Raw genomic sequence first — 20,263 nt, 5'->3', positions numbered from 1 at the left:
ATCATTGCGATTGTGTCAGGTCATTGCATGAGTGAACTATGGAATTTTCAGTGCAACTGCCATATACCAACTTTTGTCTCTGACAAATTGGTGCGGAGGACTCAATGGCCTTCTTAAAAAAAGTTGTGAGTCTTTCACGTTGAGAAATCCATCACTCTGCCCACGTTCTTTGCTCCCCCTCTTTGCTCGAAAGAGGAGGAGAGGCTTTATAGGTTGGATGCCAAAAGGATTTCAGGTTTTACAGAGATCATACCCAGAATCATGATATGGATGACCAGGTTTTTATGTGATTCTGTAGAACACAGAAGGAATGGCTGTGCAGAAGAAAACCTTATTGAAGAGACTAATCCCCTGCCTTAAGGTTTGCAATGCACTGGCCAGCAATGAGCCCACCAAAGGTCTAAGATCCCAGTCTACCAGGGCGAAGTCTTCTGCCATTTTGTTGGTGCAAGAAGTGCCTGTCCTTGATATCCGCCATCCTCGGATTTGGGCTTTGGTGCATCTGTTCACAAAGCACAGCTGTCTGGACAGATAGGTCCAGCGTGAATGACCCTCTGCCCACTGAGGTCTTCAAGACTTTAGTCTGAATCCACTCCACAAACTCCTTTGCTTTGGTATCCATTCTAAGGAGAGGAACTTGTGGTTAGAAGTAACCCTTAGAAGAACAAGTTACTTACCTTTGGTAACTCTCCTTCTGGTTGATACTCTATCCAACCACAGATTCATCGGTGCGCGCTCACTGCTGATAGGGGAGAGAAACAGATTATAAGCTACCAAGTGGCTTCCTTAGCATTTGGTAGACCACTGATTCTATTTTGGTGCAGCCATGCCACAGCGGTGAGTACATAGGTCATTATTACTACTCCCTGAACCACAGAAAATGGAGGCCTCTCTCACTTAGTGGTCAGGCTATGATATGTACTCTTGCAAACCTTCTCTAAATTTGATTCAAATGCTGAAACTATTTTTGATATTACAGTTTCACAATATTGCGGGTCAAGGCACGGTAGCCTTAATTTAGGCCCAGAATAATGTGCATAACTGAATATAATTTAAAACAAATTGAATGTGTGGACGGCTACACCTTATGGTGGAGAGTAGAATGTATGCAGGGTGTGAAACATCTTGCTGTGTTAAGTAACCACGTGTTTTCACAAACCGTAATTTACGTTGCATTGATAACTAAATGCCAGCTGTCATTATGAGGGACATAACGAATGATACCATAAATAATGATGTGTGTGCCTTTTCAGATTTCTCTTTCATGGGTCAAAAAGGACCAATATGGGCTTCACCGAACAAACTAGGTGTAGCTGTAGCCTTTCATGACTGACCGAATGGAATATACATATGCCCCAGATAGGACTCCTGGTCATGACGAATGCCCTGGACCTGTTGGTGATCTCTTTAATGCAGACCCCCAGTTTGCATCAACATGTTTCTCCCCACTTCACTAGCCATAAGTTTTTAATCACTTCTTAAGGAGTGGTTAATAAAATTCTCACAAGACACCTTCCTACACATTTTTAGTACACAACTGCTAGGCCTTCAGGGGTTTGAATGTTGTCAAGGCGCACTATTCCTTCCTCTCCAAGGGGACTTCACCATATGATGTAGCTTTACGTCATGGTGAGGGCTGACCCTATGATAAATCATGTTACTTAGGTTAATGAGTGTCTTAACCCTTTTTAGAGAAGAAACCAAGCAATTGGTCTTAATGCATTGGGTATCATCCCTTAGGGAAGGGTTCTCCATATTTTCTTACTAATCGTGCCAGGTACTTTGTATGACGTTCTATAGAGGGTGTATCCTTACATATTAAATACAGTCCATTTCTTCTCCTTTTTTGTGTAGTTATAACTAAAGGAGCCTGAATGATGCATGGACTTAGTCAATCATCTTCCATGCATTCAATTACTCATCCTTGCTCCCGTTCATCTATTCATCCACCATGTGATTTATTCTTGCATTCACCCACTCGCCTCACCATAAAAACACATACACACAAACTTGCTAATCAATGAATAGGTATGTGAGTGTGCTACTGGTAGTGTGTGACTTCGAGACTTTGCGTGATATGAGAGTGTGATTGAAAGTGTGGGCCTACTGCTCTTTGAGGGATGTGAGAACTGTTGGCGATTGGGCATGATAGTGCTCCTTTTCTTGGCATGGACATGAGTGCTTCGAATAGTGTGTGACTGCTGTTCTGATGGGTGTGGGTGGAAGTGTGGTCGTTAGTGTGTGACCTCTACTTTATGAAGGGTGTCAGAATGCTTCTGATAGTGACTGGTGCTCTGTGAGGGGAGAAAGAGTTCTTCTGGAGGGTCTTGACTGCTACTTTGTGAAGGGTGTGAGTGCTGTCAGTATTTATAGCGTTTTTATTTTTCACCATAAGGGCTATGATAGTTCGCCTTTTGTTTTTGTTGAGGCCAAGGCTAAAGACATGTCCTGCACTTATTTAATTATGAATGAGACAATACCTACTCTTTAAATAATGCTGCTGCAGTCGTTTTTAAACAGAGTTCTCTCTTGCTCCCCTTTTGAGTTTTGATGCACTGTTCTCCCTAATAAGTGAATCCAAGATTGGGTGGGGGCATTAATGAACCATACGCTCCATGTATTTACTTTCAAGAATCCTTGCCTATTGACAGCTGGCAAACTGCCCCCCTCCAGCAGCCTCCTTCAGCACAAAGATCACTGACCCCCCCCCCCCCATATGATATTCTAAACTATTTGTATTTACACGTGTCACAAAGCACCAGGTACCCAAGTAAGCAAGTATTTAGACCACCTCATTTGAGGCCTTCCACTCAAGGTCTCTGCATCAAGCCACACACGAACAGCTCTGCAGGAGTTTCTAACAGTTGTGGTCCCTAATGGGTGCTAGGTTCCTGTGCACCAACTTCGAAGCCACTTTAGCTTCACTGCATCCATTCACACTCAGTGCACGTACATGGTAAAATGCTCTTCACAGGTAGGGTGCATGTGTAATATAGTGAGCTTGATGAGAGCTGGTGGTTCTTCGCCATGCATGACAACTATACTGCGCATGTTCCGAAGAGCACATAATTATTTATGCACTGAACACCTCCATACAGTAGATAAACTGGTGTAGTACAGCTTAGAGCACATACACCAGTGTAATTGCCTATTAGAATAGAAGGTTATCAACTCCGCCAGTGATCAAAACAATACATAATACGATCACCACTGGGAAGAGACAGACAGCACATTACTGGGGCTTGTCCATTTGTTTACTGCAACATCAGCCCACTTCATATGCTACTGTTTCATTATGTTTTGTATATACTTTAGTAATTACTTATATGTGAACGTACTTTGTGGGCTCTGGAGATCAGCCCTAGGAGTTGTCTGCTTCCGCTTAGGGACTTTTTTTTCCGTTCTACTGCCTCTATTTAACTTTATTGATAGAAAACGAACACCAGAGGTTAGTAAAATACCAGAATCACTTTAGCATTCTCTAGATTCCAGTTCCTAGACATTGTCTTCCACGAGCACCCGTAGACAATAATATTTTTTTCAACTCTTGTGTTTTCAGTGATATGACCACCGAAGGCCCCGATTTTATATTAAAAACAGCTTTGGACTTTACAATTACCCGCTGAAAGGCAATATTTCTCTCCATGTGTTCCCATATCTGGTGTGTCACGCAGTTTGGTGCTTACTTTCCCTCCATGTTAAAGAACAGTAGATGTTTCAGCACCCAGGATAATGTGCTGCATAGCTAAATACATATAAGGTCCCAAAGGCGAGACCAATTGCATTGCAAATGCTTGTTTTTCCAGCAATAACATGTGCTGCAACTGTTGGCGCCTAAAGGGATGGAGTAAGTAGCATGGTTGGTTTCTTTTGGAAGAATGAACAGTGCAGTGAATGTGGGAAATGGATTTAGGGAGTTCCATGGAAAATATGGGTTACTGGGCTCCAGTTGTGCCAGCTAGAGCCTTTTAACTCTTGTGTTCGGAGGCCACCTCACCAATAGACCCTAAGGGACCACTAGGTACACCTTTTTGGCACATTACCCCCACGATAACAAGTCCAAGGTTTATTCAAGGAGGTGGTGTGGGTTAGAAACTCAGAACTCGGCAAAGCACATAATAAGAAATGTCCAGCTAATGCTTTTACTTTTAAAACGAAAAAGTTCTTTAATTCCTATACAACTAAATATTAAACATAAAGTCGTAAATGTACACAATGAATGCCAGATTTCTCGAACCCTTCCTGAACTAGAGGTCTGTTTGAAGTTGTGTCAGTGTTTAACAGTGTAAAACCCTTTCCTATGGTGTTTGCAATTAATTTACAATATAAAACCTCTACTTATGGTATTTGCCAAACGGTTGTCACCACAAAACCTATTTCCATTGTTTTTATCGGTAGGTTAACAATGTAAAACACGTTTGCGATTACATTTGTGAGAGATTTCACCTCTTTCTCCTGAATTTGGTGAGTTTTTACACCATGCAAAGCTCCTGCCTTCTGTATTTGGCACTGAGACTGCACCAACAATTTCTACATTGGTTCTGAGCAATGAAACTACTTCAGAGATTTGCTAACACAATTGCTTCCCAATAAAATGCATGTATGTAAGATAAACAAACGGGAGGAGCCTAATCCTCTCACTCTACTACTGTGTTAATGTTTTTGTGGTTGTCTGGTAGACCTATAAAGCGGTCTCCAGCCAATCCTAACACACATTGAGTAATTAGAATGGCCTGTCAGTTGAGTTTGTATTTTCAGGTTAGGTTAGATGTTTTAATCTGCCTTCGCCTACTGGTCATGGGCACAAACACATTGCCTTTCTAAATGTCTTTATTTCAGCAGCGCTGTCATGTTGTTCTAGGCACGCTGATTTTGGGGAATTTGGCCATGTTTCCTTAGGTTGGCTAGACTTTTCCCGGCTACCAGTGCCAGACTGAAAGAAATTCAAACTTCACTCTCCTGGTTCCACCAGAGGACATTTATGTTAACCTCCTTCACATTACTCATAGTGTGACTTGGGTATTCTGACTGAATTTTCTAATCCATCTGTGTGGAACAGTATGCACAGGTCATTCTGTTAGGTTGCTGTGTGTTCACCTCATGAAGACTCTGTTTGGCACCAAGACAAGACTCCATTCATTCAAAGGACAACCAAAAATTGTATTATCCCTTATCATATCAATTATTGGCTACATAAACATCTCGTGTAACACTCCACCTGGTGCATTCCTTGCGCTCAGACTCGGTCTATAGGCTGTTCACGATGTTATTTTTAGTTTCTACTTTTCTTGTGGAAAATGAAAATTAGACTTAAACCGCCAGTCACACAAATATTTTGTTTGATGTTGGGAATGTCTTGCACTTGACCTCAGCAGAGTATCTAAGGTACGTTATTAAATTAAAGCTTCTTGTTTTTTCTTGCAGGTAAAGTTCTGGCCAAGAATCTGACAAAGAAGGTAAGCAAAAATACATTTGTTCAGTCCTGCTATTTTTTCCATAATAAGTTGAATTCCTCTTGCTGCTTAGCCTTTACTTCTTTTTGAATATATTTAGGGCCTGGTCTATGAAGGCATTAGAAAGGTGCAATGAACTCTGGCATAACATACACTGATTTCCTGGTGGTGTTAACATTTTCGTAAGTGAAATGCAGGTGCATCATTTATGTAGTTGTAAATTGAATTTCAAATCATACATGTGAGCGTACCTGGGGTGTACAAAATGGGCGCCACTGGGGCTAGGAAAACTCTGTTTAATTTTGGAAATAGCATACAGTTAGACCTGTTCCTCCTTCTAAATCGTTAGTTTACACCTGTTTGTGAAGTAGTTTTGTGCATATTCAAGAGGTGTACCTTACCAACAGACAAAGTTGTACTGGGTTCATAAATTAGATCCTTTGTATATAACCGGGCTGGAAACGCAGTAGCGGCTGGTGTCCGCTCTGAGTGGCGGAGAGGGGGGCTACGATTACGGCAAATACAAAAATAACGTACCTGTCTGTCCTGCTGCATTGCCGCTCTTTTCCTCCTCACCAGCATAGACTCCCAGAATACCCTGCAGCCAATCCTGATGCTGCTCTTATTCATGAGAGCTGCGTCAGGAATGGCCTGAGGGCCGAGGATTTGCGCTCCCAGGGAGACTGGGAGCCTGTGCCTCCTCTCCCAGGGAGACTGGGAGCCTGTGCCTGCTCTCTCCAAACAAGCAATGCAGCTGGGGTTGGAGAGAGCTTCAGTGCCTGTGACACTTTGGCCAGCCTGAGACGGCCGGCCAAATGCACCGATCTCAGTGCCCACCACTCTTCCTCCGTGACTGCCCCCTCCCCACGATGGCCCCGCCCAAAGACTTTCCTGGGAGAGAAAAATAATCACCAATCAAATCATCTCTCTCCCTGTCATCAACCAACTTGCTCACAAACACACAGCAAGCAAACCTTTAGACACATATGGCAAAACCAGTTGACGGTTGGTGCCTCAACAAGCTTCACAAATGAAAATAAACTTTGCGTAATTTTTACTATCTTTCATTTCTGTGTTTCCATCGACGTTGTGAGCTTTACGAAACGTGTGCCAAGTAAACCTTTACTAACTGATCCTATGAGAGCCTCATGAGGCCGAGGAAGACTTGTTTTTTATGGGTCTTTAGCACACTCGCTTTGCTAAATCCAATGCCTTTCAGTTTTCGAATGTGAGTGGGGGGCATCCAAGAATGCCTCAAGGCCTAGATTTCTCAAACTGAGTGAGCATATCAACCTTTAAAACAAAGGTAAACATGCCGGGGAAGACAATCTTAAATTACCTAAAGAGCATATCCAAACGAATATGAATGTTAGTTTTTAGCACACAGGTTGTTCATTGACAAGGTGGCGTCCGTCCCATCCACCATTTTATGCAGTTCTGTGACTGTAATGCATTTACATCTACCACGTTCTGATGGAGGTTGAACATGGCAAGCAGGTCACAAATATGACCGATATGAATAGTGTTAAATGCAGAGTGAAAAGCATGCGATCAGCCAGGAGGGTATCCTGCAGCAGACACAGGAGCAGTTTAGGCTGATCCATGGACTCACCTAATTGAACAGTCAGGTCTTCAACTTCTTGCGGAATTCAAGAATTTGAAGTGGTGCAGATGTGTAGGTGTAGGTCATTCAGGCTTAGGGAGCAAAAAGGAGAAGGCACCACTTCCTGTTCTGGTGCTACGTATGCATGGTATTTGCACTAGTAGGTGTCCGGCTGAGCAGGAGTGGCTAAAAGGGTTCTGAAATCTGACGTAGTTGAGGTATGCTGGGTAAGTGTTGTGTAAGGCTTGGAATGTGTGTGTGTGTGAGGAGTTGGAAGAGAGCTCACTTGAGGATGAGGAGTCAGTGAAGCCCTTTGAGGTGCAGGGCGTATGCGCAGTGGGAGGTTGAAGGTTAGCATGGCTGCTGCGTCCTGTTTGGTTTGGTTTACAGTCATCTCTTTAGTTGAGTGAGTGAGTAATTGAGTATCGGGGTGAGTGGAGCGCCGATATGGATGAGTGTTTTTGATGATGAAGTGTCTGTGTTTCTGTACTACCTTGACTGTCTTCCTTCCTGCTCATGTCTCTGTTGCCTTCAAAGTATCAAGTGATCCCATATACGTGCCATGTGGATCTTTAATAACACCTTCCGTGGCATGTACCTGAAGCTCAAGAAGATGAGCCTTTTATGCATCTTTAGCACACTTGCTGTGCTAAATCCAACTCCATCCATGTTGTGGATGCAAGTGTGGAGTGTCCAAGGAATCCTCAAGGCCTAGATGCTCTGACCTGAGTGAACATATCTATCAATGAAATTAACATAAACATGCTGAGGAAAACTGTCCTAAGTTCCCTAAAGAGCACTTCAAAAACTACTAAAGCCTTTTGTTTTTGCTCCACAGGGTACTCTTGTCACAATGTGGGCTATGTTCCATCTCCAATTATGTGCAGTGTGGAGACTCCAGGGCATTTGTCATACGGCAATTAGTACATCTACCTTTTTTGTGACAGAAGATAAAGCTGTCAAGCAGGCCCTAAGCAAGTCCAAGATTTTCTCAACTAAATTAAACCATTTGAAAGGCTGCTTGCCTAATAATGTAGTGGCCCCCATGCAAGGTATGTAGCCATGCACATCCTTTGAAAATTATATATTAGGACACCTCCACTTCAGTCAAAATTTCCAATACTTCACGTTTGTATGGTGCAACATAAAGTAAGTTGAAAAACATAGGCCTGGTTGAGATGGGCATGGGAGACAATAACGAGTCTCCTGCCTCTTTTCTTGCTTAGAGCAGACTCTGCATTGACGACGCGGTCGAGTCTTTCTTGCTGTAAGAATGCGATCAGTAAAGTGCCGATCCTGCAGTCTTACCACGCCCTCTACAGCAAATGATGTATAGACTACTGCTTCTTCAGTAGTAAGACTTTCAGTGACAGTCAACGGAAAATCAAGGAAAGGCGTCTGTCTTCCTGTGGTGACCTGACGGTAAACAACATACACATTGTATGTTGCCAGCTGGATCAAGTCGGTAAACAGCTTCTTATACCAAGTGCGAGTTTTAAGACTCACCTTCTATGGCTGAAGTACCTAGTCATTTTTATCCACTCTGCCTATGTACTTGTTTTAATACAGTATACCGGTGTGCTTGTGAACTTGGAGCAAATGACCACAGACTGTGACAAGGGAAGTGCTATCATCATAAATTGTAGTTAGCACGTACACATCCCACCTATCAGAGAATTTGACTGTGAGCAATTAGTTTTAATGCAATGCAGTGCTCTAGGATGTTTGGAGCTTCTTACAAAGAAGTTGCTGCAGGATTTCTTTGCAGCCACATTGAACTGTACCGCATACCACAGTGCCAGTTTTTGACAGCTTGCTAAACAGCTCCTTAGTAGTTTACTCCTGTATAGAAGTTGTTCACATAAAGATTATAACCTTTATGAAGCAGTGATTGGAGAAGCTCCTGCACAGTCTTTTCTGTGACTCCTAGCGTAGAAGTGCAACCTACAGGATTTAGAGTGGAGTCCTTTCCTGTATACCATGCCAGGCTGTGTACATAACCAGTAGAGCTCTCACACTGGATGTATATGTTGATGCCATAATTAGGTCTTTTTCTTGGTATGTACTGCCTGAACAGCATCCAACCTGTGTACAGGATGAGGGGCTCCTCAATGGCTATATTCTTTCCAGGAGTATAAATCTCTGGAAACCTGGCAGACAAATGTTCCACGACAGCCCTGATTTTGAACAACGTGTCACGGTCTAGATGCTTTTGGGGCAATGTAGTAGAAGTATAATTGAAATGCATCATATGCTTCAGTATCTAAAACAGATCTCTGCTCATGACCAGTGTGAAGCTCTGTGTTATCTATACCATGCGAGTAGATCACTAGGACTGGGCGCTTGGTTTGTGCACAATCCCCATTTTGACTGTAAGGCCCTGAAATTTCTTCATCTCACCAAGTGAAGTAGGAGGCCACTAGTGTGCCCTCGATTGAGGCCTAAGAATGCCTCCAAACTCCCTCAAACTGTTCGACAGGCAAATGTGTTTGGAGCACAATTTCCCCAAGGAAATTAACATAAAAAAAGAGATGGACATAGTCAATAGGCAAAACATTTGCTGCATTGACTTGTCATCCATGGTCTGCAGTAAACGGGGTAATTTGGGGCTGCACTCATTGGGAAGCTACCAAGAGAGCACTAGGTCTGTGCTTGCCAATGGACATGCCTGCTCTCTGGGCTGGTTTAAAGCTACTGTCTCTCTGCTTCAGAAATTTTGCTTGTGAAGGGACATTATGACTGCGGTGGTCATGTTCATCAGAATCACTGGAAGACAAATTATCTGATTGAGCTCCGCTGACTGAAAAATCACTTTCAGATTCTGCTCCGTTTTCTTGTCCCTCTAATGCTGTCTCATTATCGGATTCTGCCTCAGAGCTGTCCTCCATATCTTGAATTAAGGCCTGGGCAGCAGACAACCACTGAGACGCCCTCTCTGTTGACTGTCCAAAACCCTTCTAGAACCTTTCTTCTGGAACCCTTTGCCCTACATAGAAGGAAGAAGTGTGGTTCTAAATCAGTGGATGGGTATGTACATCTGTGAGATGTGCGTAACAAAGTGTAAAAGCACTTATCTTATCCATAGGGGGGTGTGTGTGTCTATGAGATGTACGTGACCAAATGTAAAAGCAAAAAAGCACTTAGATTATCAATGCTGCTATGACTCCTCTTAAGACACTAAAAAAGACAAAAACAATTACTTTAATCTTCCACATTCCCAATACCACAACATACTTCATGGGACAAGTTGTTCAACGAAGCAAGCAAAGTTGTTATGCTGCATCAACTGCACCCTAGCTTCCTAGAAATTGCACAGTATGCGCTGCCAAGCTCGTTTTTCCCTATTAAATTGTTCGGAACAAAAATGTGTGGCCATTCTCTAGCATGCCAAATGTGCACGCAAAGAGGGGATAAGTGTGTGTCATGGATGGTGAATCATATGATGGCCAACATCCTCTTGCCATGTATATGTTAATTCGCTGGTATATCCCGGAGTGGCAAGTTTTACACGTTCTGTTCATGGTTTGAATATTTTGCTTGTCACACACAAAAAAGACATGCCAACACGTCATTGGGGGAGTAACGTATTTACGAACCCATCCTGACGAAAGTCCAGGACCTTTTTAGGCCGTGAGTATAGGGCTGAAACATGTTGGTGATTTAAGGTTATAGGACCATTACATCCTAATACCCCCACATAGTGTTTATTTTTAACCTCCCCATCCACCTCACTAATAAAGGGAAACCTTGGGAGTGGATGTGGAATGTTATTTTTAAAGTTACGCCCCCTGTCTAACTATCTTCATATATGCTTCCTGAGATATGGTCGAGCCCATCTTGACCTTTAGTAGTTGGGGTGAACACAATGATGAAGCATGCCACTATTAGCGGTGGTGAGGGTTGTATACAAAAAAGGCGTTTTCCCCTTCCCCACTCCAGTAGGAGTGGTGCATAGTTGTGGCACGTACCAGATTTTCCCCCTTTCTTCCTTGTAGAGGCGCTTGAACTCCAGAAGGGATGCTCTTTGGTTAGTAGTATTTACACAGGAAGAGCGCATCCCTTCATCCTCAGTCAAGAGCAGAGGCCTTGAAGTTCCTGGAACCTCTAGACCCCTATGTTTTGAGTCATGTTGAAATCACCTTGTATACTATTTCACCTCTTGTACAATGGAGATAAAAAATACACAAGAATACAAAGCACCGACCCAAATGCCCTTCCATATGATTGCAAATCTTTCATTTCAGTCCACTTAAGTAACCCCATCCTCAATCTAGTGTATTTATTGTGCGATTCAATTGTCCAATGTAGTAAATTTTAATTTCAGCAGAATGAGTAGTTCATCATGCAACAAACTCCGCAAGAGTCAATCGACCGAGGATTTTTTCTCCTGACAAATTAATAAGCATTCCACCAATGTCTGTGATAGCCGTCTAATTGGTAAGTTCCTAAATTACCCGATTGGACTAGTGTTGGACAGCTTGTGGGATGCAAACCACATGATGTCTCACTAGGCTCTTATAATGCTGATACGTGATTCCTTCCCTGTGGGTAATATTCATCTGTACAGCAGACCACGTCAGCACAATCCCAGAGGTGGAGTCTCCATCATAGTCAAAGATGCCATCAGCTGCAATCCCTACATGGACACCCTCACCAGCTACATGGAACACCTCACATTCAAGCGTTGCATCACAGCCAACTTCTCTGTGGGTGGAACTCTCATATACATACAGAATCTTCACCGATTTCTCCAGTGACATCACAGACTTCATTGCATCCCTCATCAATGCCAGCTTCATCATCATCCTCATCAGAAACCTTAACTTTCACTTAGAAGACCGTACCGAACCACACTCTAGGGCCCTTATAGAAAACCCCAGGAACCTTGCCTCACCCAGCATATTACCACTCACCCGGACACCAATTGGACCCGATTTTCTCTTCAGTCAGCACCAGCACAGTCAACAAGCCTGCAACTATGACCTGTACAGACCACACACTCGTCAGTTTCAGCATTCCCAACCCCACCTACCACTACTGTAATAGCCTGCCACAGTTGGAAAAGCAACTCAGAAGAGGAGTGGCCTTCCCTCCTCTCTTAGTTCTGGCATGAACATGCCAGCAACTTAGAGAAAGCCATCAAGAACCTCAACAGTTGGATCACTGCATGCGTCGACACCCAGGCCCAACTTAAGCGCAGCCCAATGACAAGAACCTGACCACAAGCTAGCTGGTTCACAGAGGAACTCAAGCAACTGGAGCACAAATGGAGAACAAGTCAAGACACTGCAGATAAAGACATCTTCACATCAGCCATAAGCTCTACCCCCAGCAGATATAGAAGCCCAAGAACAAAGCTCTTGCAGATCACATTGCCAGCACTAACAGCAGTAAGGAAATCTTCACCATCATCAAAGTTATCACTGCACCTCCTGCCGCCTCCAGCAACATCTCCTCCTCACAAGCAAGCGCTTAGAAATCTTCTGTAACAACACCTCCATATACAGAAATTTCGACCCTCACCTGGACCCCTTCACCGTCGCAACTCAGCTTCCCATCATGGCCGATGACCAAACCCTGACCTTGTGGCCTGTTGTTACCTCCTTCGTAATCTGTTATGTTTTTTTTTTTTAAACAATTTTATAGATTTTTAATATAGCAACACCAAAGCATGTCATATACATATGGATGCAAGATGCGAAATCATGGTAAGTGTTCCTGTAGAGGGACTAGTCAACGTATGACAGCAAACCTATTGAAAGGGGTACATGGTTCTAAGTTACAAACAGGTACATAGACAATAAGAACATTAGGTCATAACAGGGGTATTTGCAATGTAGATTAGAAAGGAGCAATATATACGTGCGCCAGTTCTATGGGTGAACTATGTTTTCTAAAGATACATTTCAACGCAGTGGAGCAGTGCTAATGTGCTTATTTGTTAATATAACTAGTGGGAGCTCTGATTAGAAGGGGAGGTGGTCTAGCTGTCTCTTCCGTACGTTAGAGTACCATGATAGCTTGCGAACTGTCAGCCAGTTCTCTCATTGTGGTATGTCCTCGTTGAGTTCTTGCAGCTCCTGTAACAGAGTGTCCCATTCCATTGCTATGGGGACCCTTTGTAGACCATGTGCCTCCTCTCGTTTGAGAGCCACAGGCTCAGCGTTATGCCACTTGAGAGTCACTTCCCACCAGTGCTTTAGATCTGGTAGTGTGCTGGCCTTCCAATGCATGGTGATGGAGCTCCATACTATGAGTAGTGCCAGATTGATAAAGCGGTTAGTAGCTGTCCTTGTCTTTTTACACTTGAAAAAGCTTAGGACTTTGCACTCTATGGAGCATAGTCCTTGGGTTCCGTAATTTGTCAGTGCATTGGTAACTTCCCACCACTGGGATGCAACCATCTGGCAGCTCTAAAACATGTGGGCTATATCTGCATCCAGGGCGCTGCATCTAGGGCAGCTGGGGGTGGAACCGAAGGCCTTGTTTAAGTGCGCTGGAGTGAGATAGGTCCTGTTCAGGTTGCATTGAATGTATTGGAACTTAGCATTGCAAGAGAGTTTGCGTGGGTATGCTAAAAGACTCAGTGGAATCTCACCGACATTTTATGTAACTCTGTGGTATTCCGCGGAGTTTAACTCCATGAGTTGTGCATAGTTGTGACCATTTCTCTATGTCCAGTCCATGGATCACCTCCTCCTCACACCAACCCATATGCAAATTCACATAGCTGGGGGCAAAGCAGGTTCCCATTTCCGTTCTGTTTGTTTGTACCATTCATTGTTGAAGAGAGATATTTTACGCTATGGAGGACCAATTTGATGTTGATTATCGAGGTATAGATCACTGTGAACAGCCTCTGATCAGACGCTCACCAGCATTTCTGTTATATCCGTGGTACTCATAGTACGGCCCAGCAGGCCTTCATTGGCAGTCCACAGACCTTGCCGTGTCTATGTTTCTAGTGAGGCCAGCAGTAAGCACAGAAGATGACTGCAAGGAGCATACGTAGTGATTACGTATTAAATAGGTATAGGTATGTTGCGGCATATGAGCTGCAGATCACACACTGAGCATAGAGCGCCATCTGGTGTTGGGCCCGGATGTTTGCACTTGTTTTTGTCTTGGAAAAGTCTTTGGAAGTCACGAGATAGGTGACTCCTCCTTTGGATCATAGTGCGCATGGGCATCCCCAGACTATTTTTTACCGCCATCGGGCTCGGATGCGTTTATCGCGCTCCAGTTCGGTGCTGTTATCGATCCAACTTTTGACGTGCAATCCTTCAACCTTTCTCCGGTATTGTTTCGATTGCGATCCCTAGTCGTCGTCCATCTCTTCAACTTCTCGATTCCGGTCGTCGACGAAGGCCTTCGGGCCTACCTAGGCCATTAGATCTGGCTCATGGAAAGGACTCCTTTTAAGAAGTGTCCTCAATGTTGGTCGAAATTCCCACACACAGATCTTCATGAGGTGTGTAACCTTTGCCTTTCACCGGAGCACGAGGCCAGAGACTGTCCAGCTTGCGCCTCTTTCCACTCCAAGAAAACCATTCGGGATCGTTGAGCTCGAAGAACAATGGCTCGCTCGTCGACATCCATTCCCGTCGAGATCTTCCAAGAGGGTGTCAATGTACCAGAACAGGAGCGGGTCGAAGAAGGCCCCGTCAACGCCTCCGAAGCCGATGACTCCGACGTCGAGGACATCACTCCTGGGCAGCAGGTCGTAAGTAGTGACGTCGACCCCCAACGCCCTCACCCCACCACTGAAAAAGGCTTCGGTAACAACTTCACCTTCGAGTCCAGGTGCACACTGAGACAATACTTCTCACGCCCCGCCTTCCGGCCCGGCAAAGAAGTCGACAATTAAGCCTTCAGGCCACTCTGGATCGAGTCAGCCTGGCAACAGTGCCGAAACCCAAACCCTGGCACCCAAAAAGAAACCTTCCTCCACCTCTGTGCCGACCACTGCCTCAACATCGACACGCTCGGCACTGAAACCAACAGGCACCGACCCCTCGACTCCGAAAAAGTCGTCGGAACCGAGTAAAAAGACACTACCGAAAAGTTCCCATTCTCAACCTTCGGAACCGAAAAAACCATCAGTACCGAAAAAAACAACCGGTTCCGCAGGCTCCTACAGAGACAAAAAAAATCTCATGCTTCAAAGCCAAAAGAGCACAAATCCACCCCAGATTCAGTGCCACGCAAGGCCTCGGAACCGAAAAAGTCGGCGCCAAACACCAGCCTCCACAAGAAGAGCTTTTTAAACCGGATCCCACCCCAAAAACTCTTCTAAAAGACCCCAAAACAGGTCAATTGACTCTCAGTTCCAAGAAGAGAACAATGGACACGCCTCTACCGGCTCCATCTCCACCTAAGAAGAGAGACATTGCAACATCTCCTCTGACTCCCTTCTCCACCTCCTCCTCCACCTCACCCACCACACCACTCTCCTCCACCATCTCCTCCACCAGTGGATGATGATGATGACACCTCTGATGACACGGGGGAGGGTGCAGATGATGAACCATTAGGGGATCCTAGTCCGCCTTATACCCCAGACCCCTGGGACGATTACAATACACCAGATGTCCCTAATGTAACACAAGACTACATCTACCCCTCTAAACCTTCCCCTCCAGAGGATACCATAGGTTTCACCCAGCTCGTTCATAGAGCTGCACAATACCACGGGGTTGCTTTACATACAGATCCTGTGGAAGAAGATTTCCTAAATGGACACTTTTGATACTTCACAAAGGTCCACCTCCGTTCTCCCTATGTTAAAGGGATAATGAAACATGCACCTGTGGTGTTCAAAGAGCCTGTTAGGGCTAGGGATATTAACCCCAGGATAGAGAAGAAATACAAATCTGCCCCAGCAGACCCCGTATACATTAAGGGCCAAATTCCATTGGATTCCTTAGTGGTCTCCAATGCCAGAAAGAGGGCTAACTCACAAACGTCAGGGGACGCTCCACCTCCCGACAAGGAGTCCTAACCCTTGGACACCTCTGGTAAACGCACAGCATCACAGTTGCAGCACCTTCCTGACAAATACAAAACCAAAGCCAATGACCTCATGCAAGAGGGTAAGCTCATCAGAAACACCTCCACTCGTTGCGTTCTAGATGTGGCAGACACCGCCTCACGAGCCATCAACACAAGTGTCGTCCTGCGTAGACATGCATGGCTACGCATTTCAGGTTTTAAACCTGAAGTACAAACTTCCATCCTTAACCAGCTATTTGATCAGTAACATCTATTTGGGCCTGCTGTGGATTCATCTCTAGAAAAGATGAAAAAAGACACCGACACAGCTAAATCAATGGGAGCCTTGCAATTGCAAGCTCCAGATGTTCCTTTCATCGCTCCTCTTACAAGGGCACCTCCAGAGGCTACTCCTCTGACAAGCCCTCCACGTCCTATAAGACTCCCACCCAGACCACATTCACCAGAGGTTATCAAAGAGGAGGCTACAGAGGCAATAATAACAAAGGTAGAGGCAAGACCAATAATACTCGCTCTGCCTCCACCCCTACCCAATGACTTCCCTCCGCTCCCCCCGGACCATTACACTCCAGTCGAGGAAAGATTGCTACATTTCCTACCTGTCTGGAACAACATCACCACAGACAGGTGGATGAGATAAATCATTCAATCAGGATATTGTCTAGAACTCACCTCTACCCTCCCAAACATACCACCCAGGCAGCGCCCAATGTCACCAGACCATTTATTGCTGCTAAAGCCGGAGGTAATCTCCCTCCTACAAAAACATGCAATAGAACCAGTCCCCCTGCTTCAACAAAATACAGGAGTTTACTCCCTATACTTCCTCATCCCAAAGAAGGACGGCTCTCTGAGGCCTATCTTAGACCTCAAACCCCTAAACCTGTACATTCAATCAGACCATTTTCACATGGTCACGCTTCAACAGGTCCTTCCTCTTCTCTCACAAGGCAACTTCCTTGTCACTCTAGATCTCAAGGACGCCTACTTTCATATTCCCATTCACACCTCTCACAGGAAATATCTCAGGTTTGTAGTGGACGGTCAACACTACCAATTCAAGGTACTCCCATTCGGAGTCACCACAGCACCCAGAGTATTCACCAAGTGTCTGGCAGTTGTTGCGGCTCACCTAAGAAGACAGCACATCCACGTCTTCCCATACTTAGACGACTGGCTCATAAAACCAAGTCATAAAATCACTGTGTACATCACGCTCACGCCACAATCCAACTACTCCACAACTTAGGGTTTACAGTAAACCACGCAAAGTCTCACCTACAACCGTCCCATATACAACAGTACCTCGGTGCCTCAATCAACACCTCAAAAGCACTTGCATATCCCAGCCCAGCCAGGATAGCAAGCATACAAAGCCTCATAACAAAATTTCAGCCGGCTACACTTACAGCTCGAGTGTTCATGCAGTTGATAGGGATGATGGCCTCTTGCATATTTATAGTACCTCATGCAAGACTCCAGATGCGTGCCCTGCAGGAATGTTTGGCATGTCAGTGGAACCAGGCTCAAGGTCAGCTGACAGATCTGGTGTTGGTGGACGGTCGCACGCATCTCTCTGCAGTGGTGGAACACCAAAAACCGTTCCAACGGTCAACCGTTCATCGAGCCCGTTCCACAGATTGTGCTAACAGCGGACGCATCGCTCTCCGCCTGGGGAGCTCATCTGTTACATCACACCATGCAGGGCAGGTGGACACCTCAACAAAAGTTACTCCACATCAATCACCTGGAGTTACTAGCCATATTCCTAGCCCTAAAGGCAATCCAGAAACAAATATCAGGCAAGGCTGTTCTAGTCTGCACCGACAACTTGACAGCCATGTACTACATTCAGAAACAAGGCGGGACACACTCCCTACAGCTCTCTCAACTGGTGCAAAGCATATGGAGATGGGCTATTCCTCAGAACATTTTTCTCGTTGCCCAACATGTTCTGGGAGTTCAGAACAACATAGCCGATCTATTAAGTCGTCAGACGCAACAGGTTCACGAGTGGGAACTTCATCCGCACGTTCTTCAACCATTTTTCCAGATGTGGGGGCAACCAGAGATAGATCTCTTCGCCACACACGAAAACGCCAAATGCCCATGCTTCGCCGCTAGATATCCGCACCCATTGTCCAAAGGCAATGTGATATGGATGAATTGGTCAGGTAGATTTGCGTACGCTTTTCCGCCTCTCCCACTCATTCCACTGGTGGTGCGCAAACTGCAGCAACACTCATTGACTCTCATCCTAGTTGCTCCAACATGGGCCAGACAACCGTGGTACACCACATTACTGGAACTATCTGTAGTCCCGCATCAAAAACCACACCTCTCCCCATGCCTCTTACCCCAGAACCGTGGAGAGATCAGACACCCGGACCCAGTACAGCTCAACCTAGCGATTTGGCTCCTGAGGTCTTAGAGTTTGGTTACTTAACATTCATACAGTCAGGGGGAAGGTTTATCAGAGAAGCTAGACGCCCCACCAATAGAGCCTGCTATGCAGCCAAGTGGAAACGATTTGTGATATTTTGTCACACCACCACCATCAGTCCTTTTAGATGTGTCTATTCAACACATCATAGGTTATCTTCTGCATCTCCAAAGGTGTAACATAGCGTACACATCTATTAGGTTACATCTCGCTGCCATAGCAGCCTACCTACAAAATAGACAACACTTGTCGCTCTTCATGGTACCTGCCATCAAGGCATTTATGGAAGGCCTCAAAAGAATAATTCCTCCCAGGGTGCCACCCTCACCTGTGTGGAATATAAACATAGTTCTCACAAGACTAATGGGCCCTCCCTTTGAACCTCTACACAAATGCGAGATACAATTTCTAACATGGAAAGTTGCTTTCCTAGTGGCTATTACTTCCATTAGAAGAGTCAGTGAGCTGCAGGCAGTAACTATTCAAGAACCTTTTTTACAACTCATAACAAGGTGTTTCTCAGAACAAATCCAAAATTTCTCCCTAAGGTTATTTCTCCCTTCCACCTCAATAAGTCTGTAGAGTTGCCAGTATTCTTCTCGCAACCACAGTCGCAGAAAGAGCGCTTCACACTCTAGATGTGAAAAGAGACCTGCTTTATTACATTGAAAGGACAAAACCTTTTCGCAAGACAAAACAACTTTTCGTGTCCTCACCACCACATAAGGGCAACCTCATATCGGAATCTGGGATAGCAAGGTGGATTGTCCAATGCATACAGATTTGCTATCACAAAGCAAAACGAACATTATCTCTTCCTCCTAAAGCCCACTCAACCCGAAAAATAGGGGCTTCAGTGGCATTTTTAGGGAACATTCCCTTAGATGACATCTGCAAAACAGCTACATGGTCTACACCGCACACATTCACAAAGCACTATTGTGTAGATGTGCAAACAAAACAAAAAAGCTAGTGTGGGCCAGGCTGTACTCAAAACACTATTTCAAACTACTGCAGCAGATACTGGTGGTCCCCGCTAGGGACGGGTACAGATATACAATCTATGCTCAGTGTGTGATCTGCAGCTCATATGCCTCGAACGGAAAATGCTACTTACCAGTATGCATCTGTTCTTGGCATGTAGAGCTGCAGATCCACACACACACCCACCCGCCTCCCCGGCTACTTCTGTCTGTTCCAGTGGTATCTTATTTAGATACAACATACATGGGAATCTTTTCTGTTTCTTACAAAACTCCATAATTTCCCTGCTGGCAAAAAACAATCTGGGGATGGAGCCGATGCCCATGCGCACTATGAGCCAAAGGAGGAATCACCTATCTCGTGACTTCCAAAGACTTTTCCAAGACAAAAACAAGTGCAAACATCCGGGTCCAACACCAGAAGGCGATCTATGATCAGTGTGTGGATCTGCAGCTCTACATGCCAAGAACAGATATACATACTGGTAAGTAGCATTTTCCTTACTACGTATGCTCCTGCAGCCATCTTCTGTGTTTACTGCCGGCCTCTGTGACCCCACTGCACCTTCGGAAAGCTTCCCAAAAGGCCCTTAAAAGTCAGCTTTCACAGCTGACTTTTAAAGGGCCTTTTGGGAAGCTTCCTGTTAGGACAGGGACAGAGAGAGGCAGGGACAGAGAGAGGCAGGGACAGAGAGAGGCAGGGACAGAGAGAGCGAGAGAGAGAGATGTGCGTATGCCGTGTCTGGTGGCTCAGTGGACAAATGCATCT

At 45.0% G+C, this 20,263-nt stretch overlaps 1 protein-coding gene across 1 annotated transcript in view; it reads left to right on the top strand.

Moving 5' to 3' along the window:
* The window catches only part of MICU2 (mitochondrial calcium uptake 2), a 1,314,791-nt gene that overhangs the window by 870,833 nt on the left and 423,695 nt on the right, over positions 1-20,263 (top strand). Inside the window, exon 3 of the mRNA XM_085621585.1 lies at positions 5,425-5,456. Within this exon, the coding sequence (XP_085477711.1) occupies positions 5,425-5,456 (32 nt within the window). The remainder of the gene's footprint in view (positions 1-5,424; positions 5,457-20,263) is intronic.

The sequence above is a fragment of the Triturus cristatus genome, chromosome 8 (assembly GCF_964204655.1).
Source record: "Triturus cristatus chromosome 8, aTriCri1.1, whole genome shotgun sequence".
Taxonomy (NCBI): domain Eukaryota; kingdom Metazoa; phylum Chordata; class Amphibia; order Caudata; family Salamandridae; genus Triturus; species Triturus cristatus.
The sequence above is the reverse complement of the archived record's forward strand: the minus strand, read 5'-3'. Positions and strand labels throughout refer to the sequence as shown.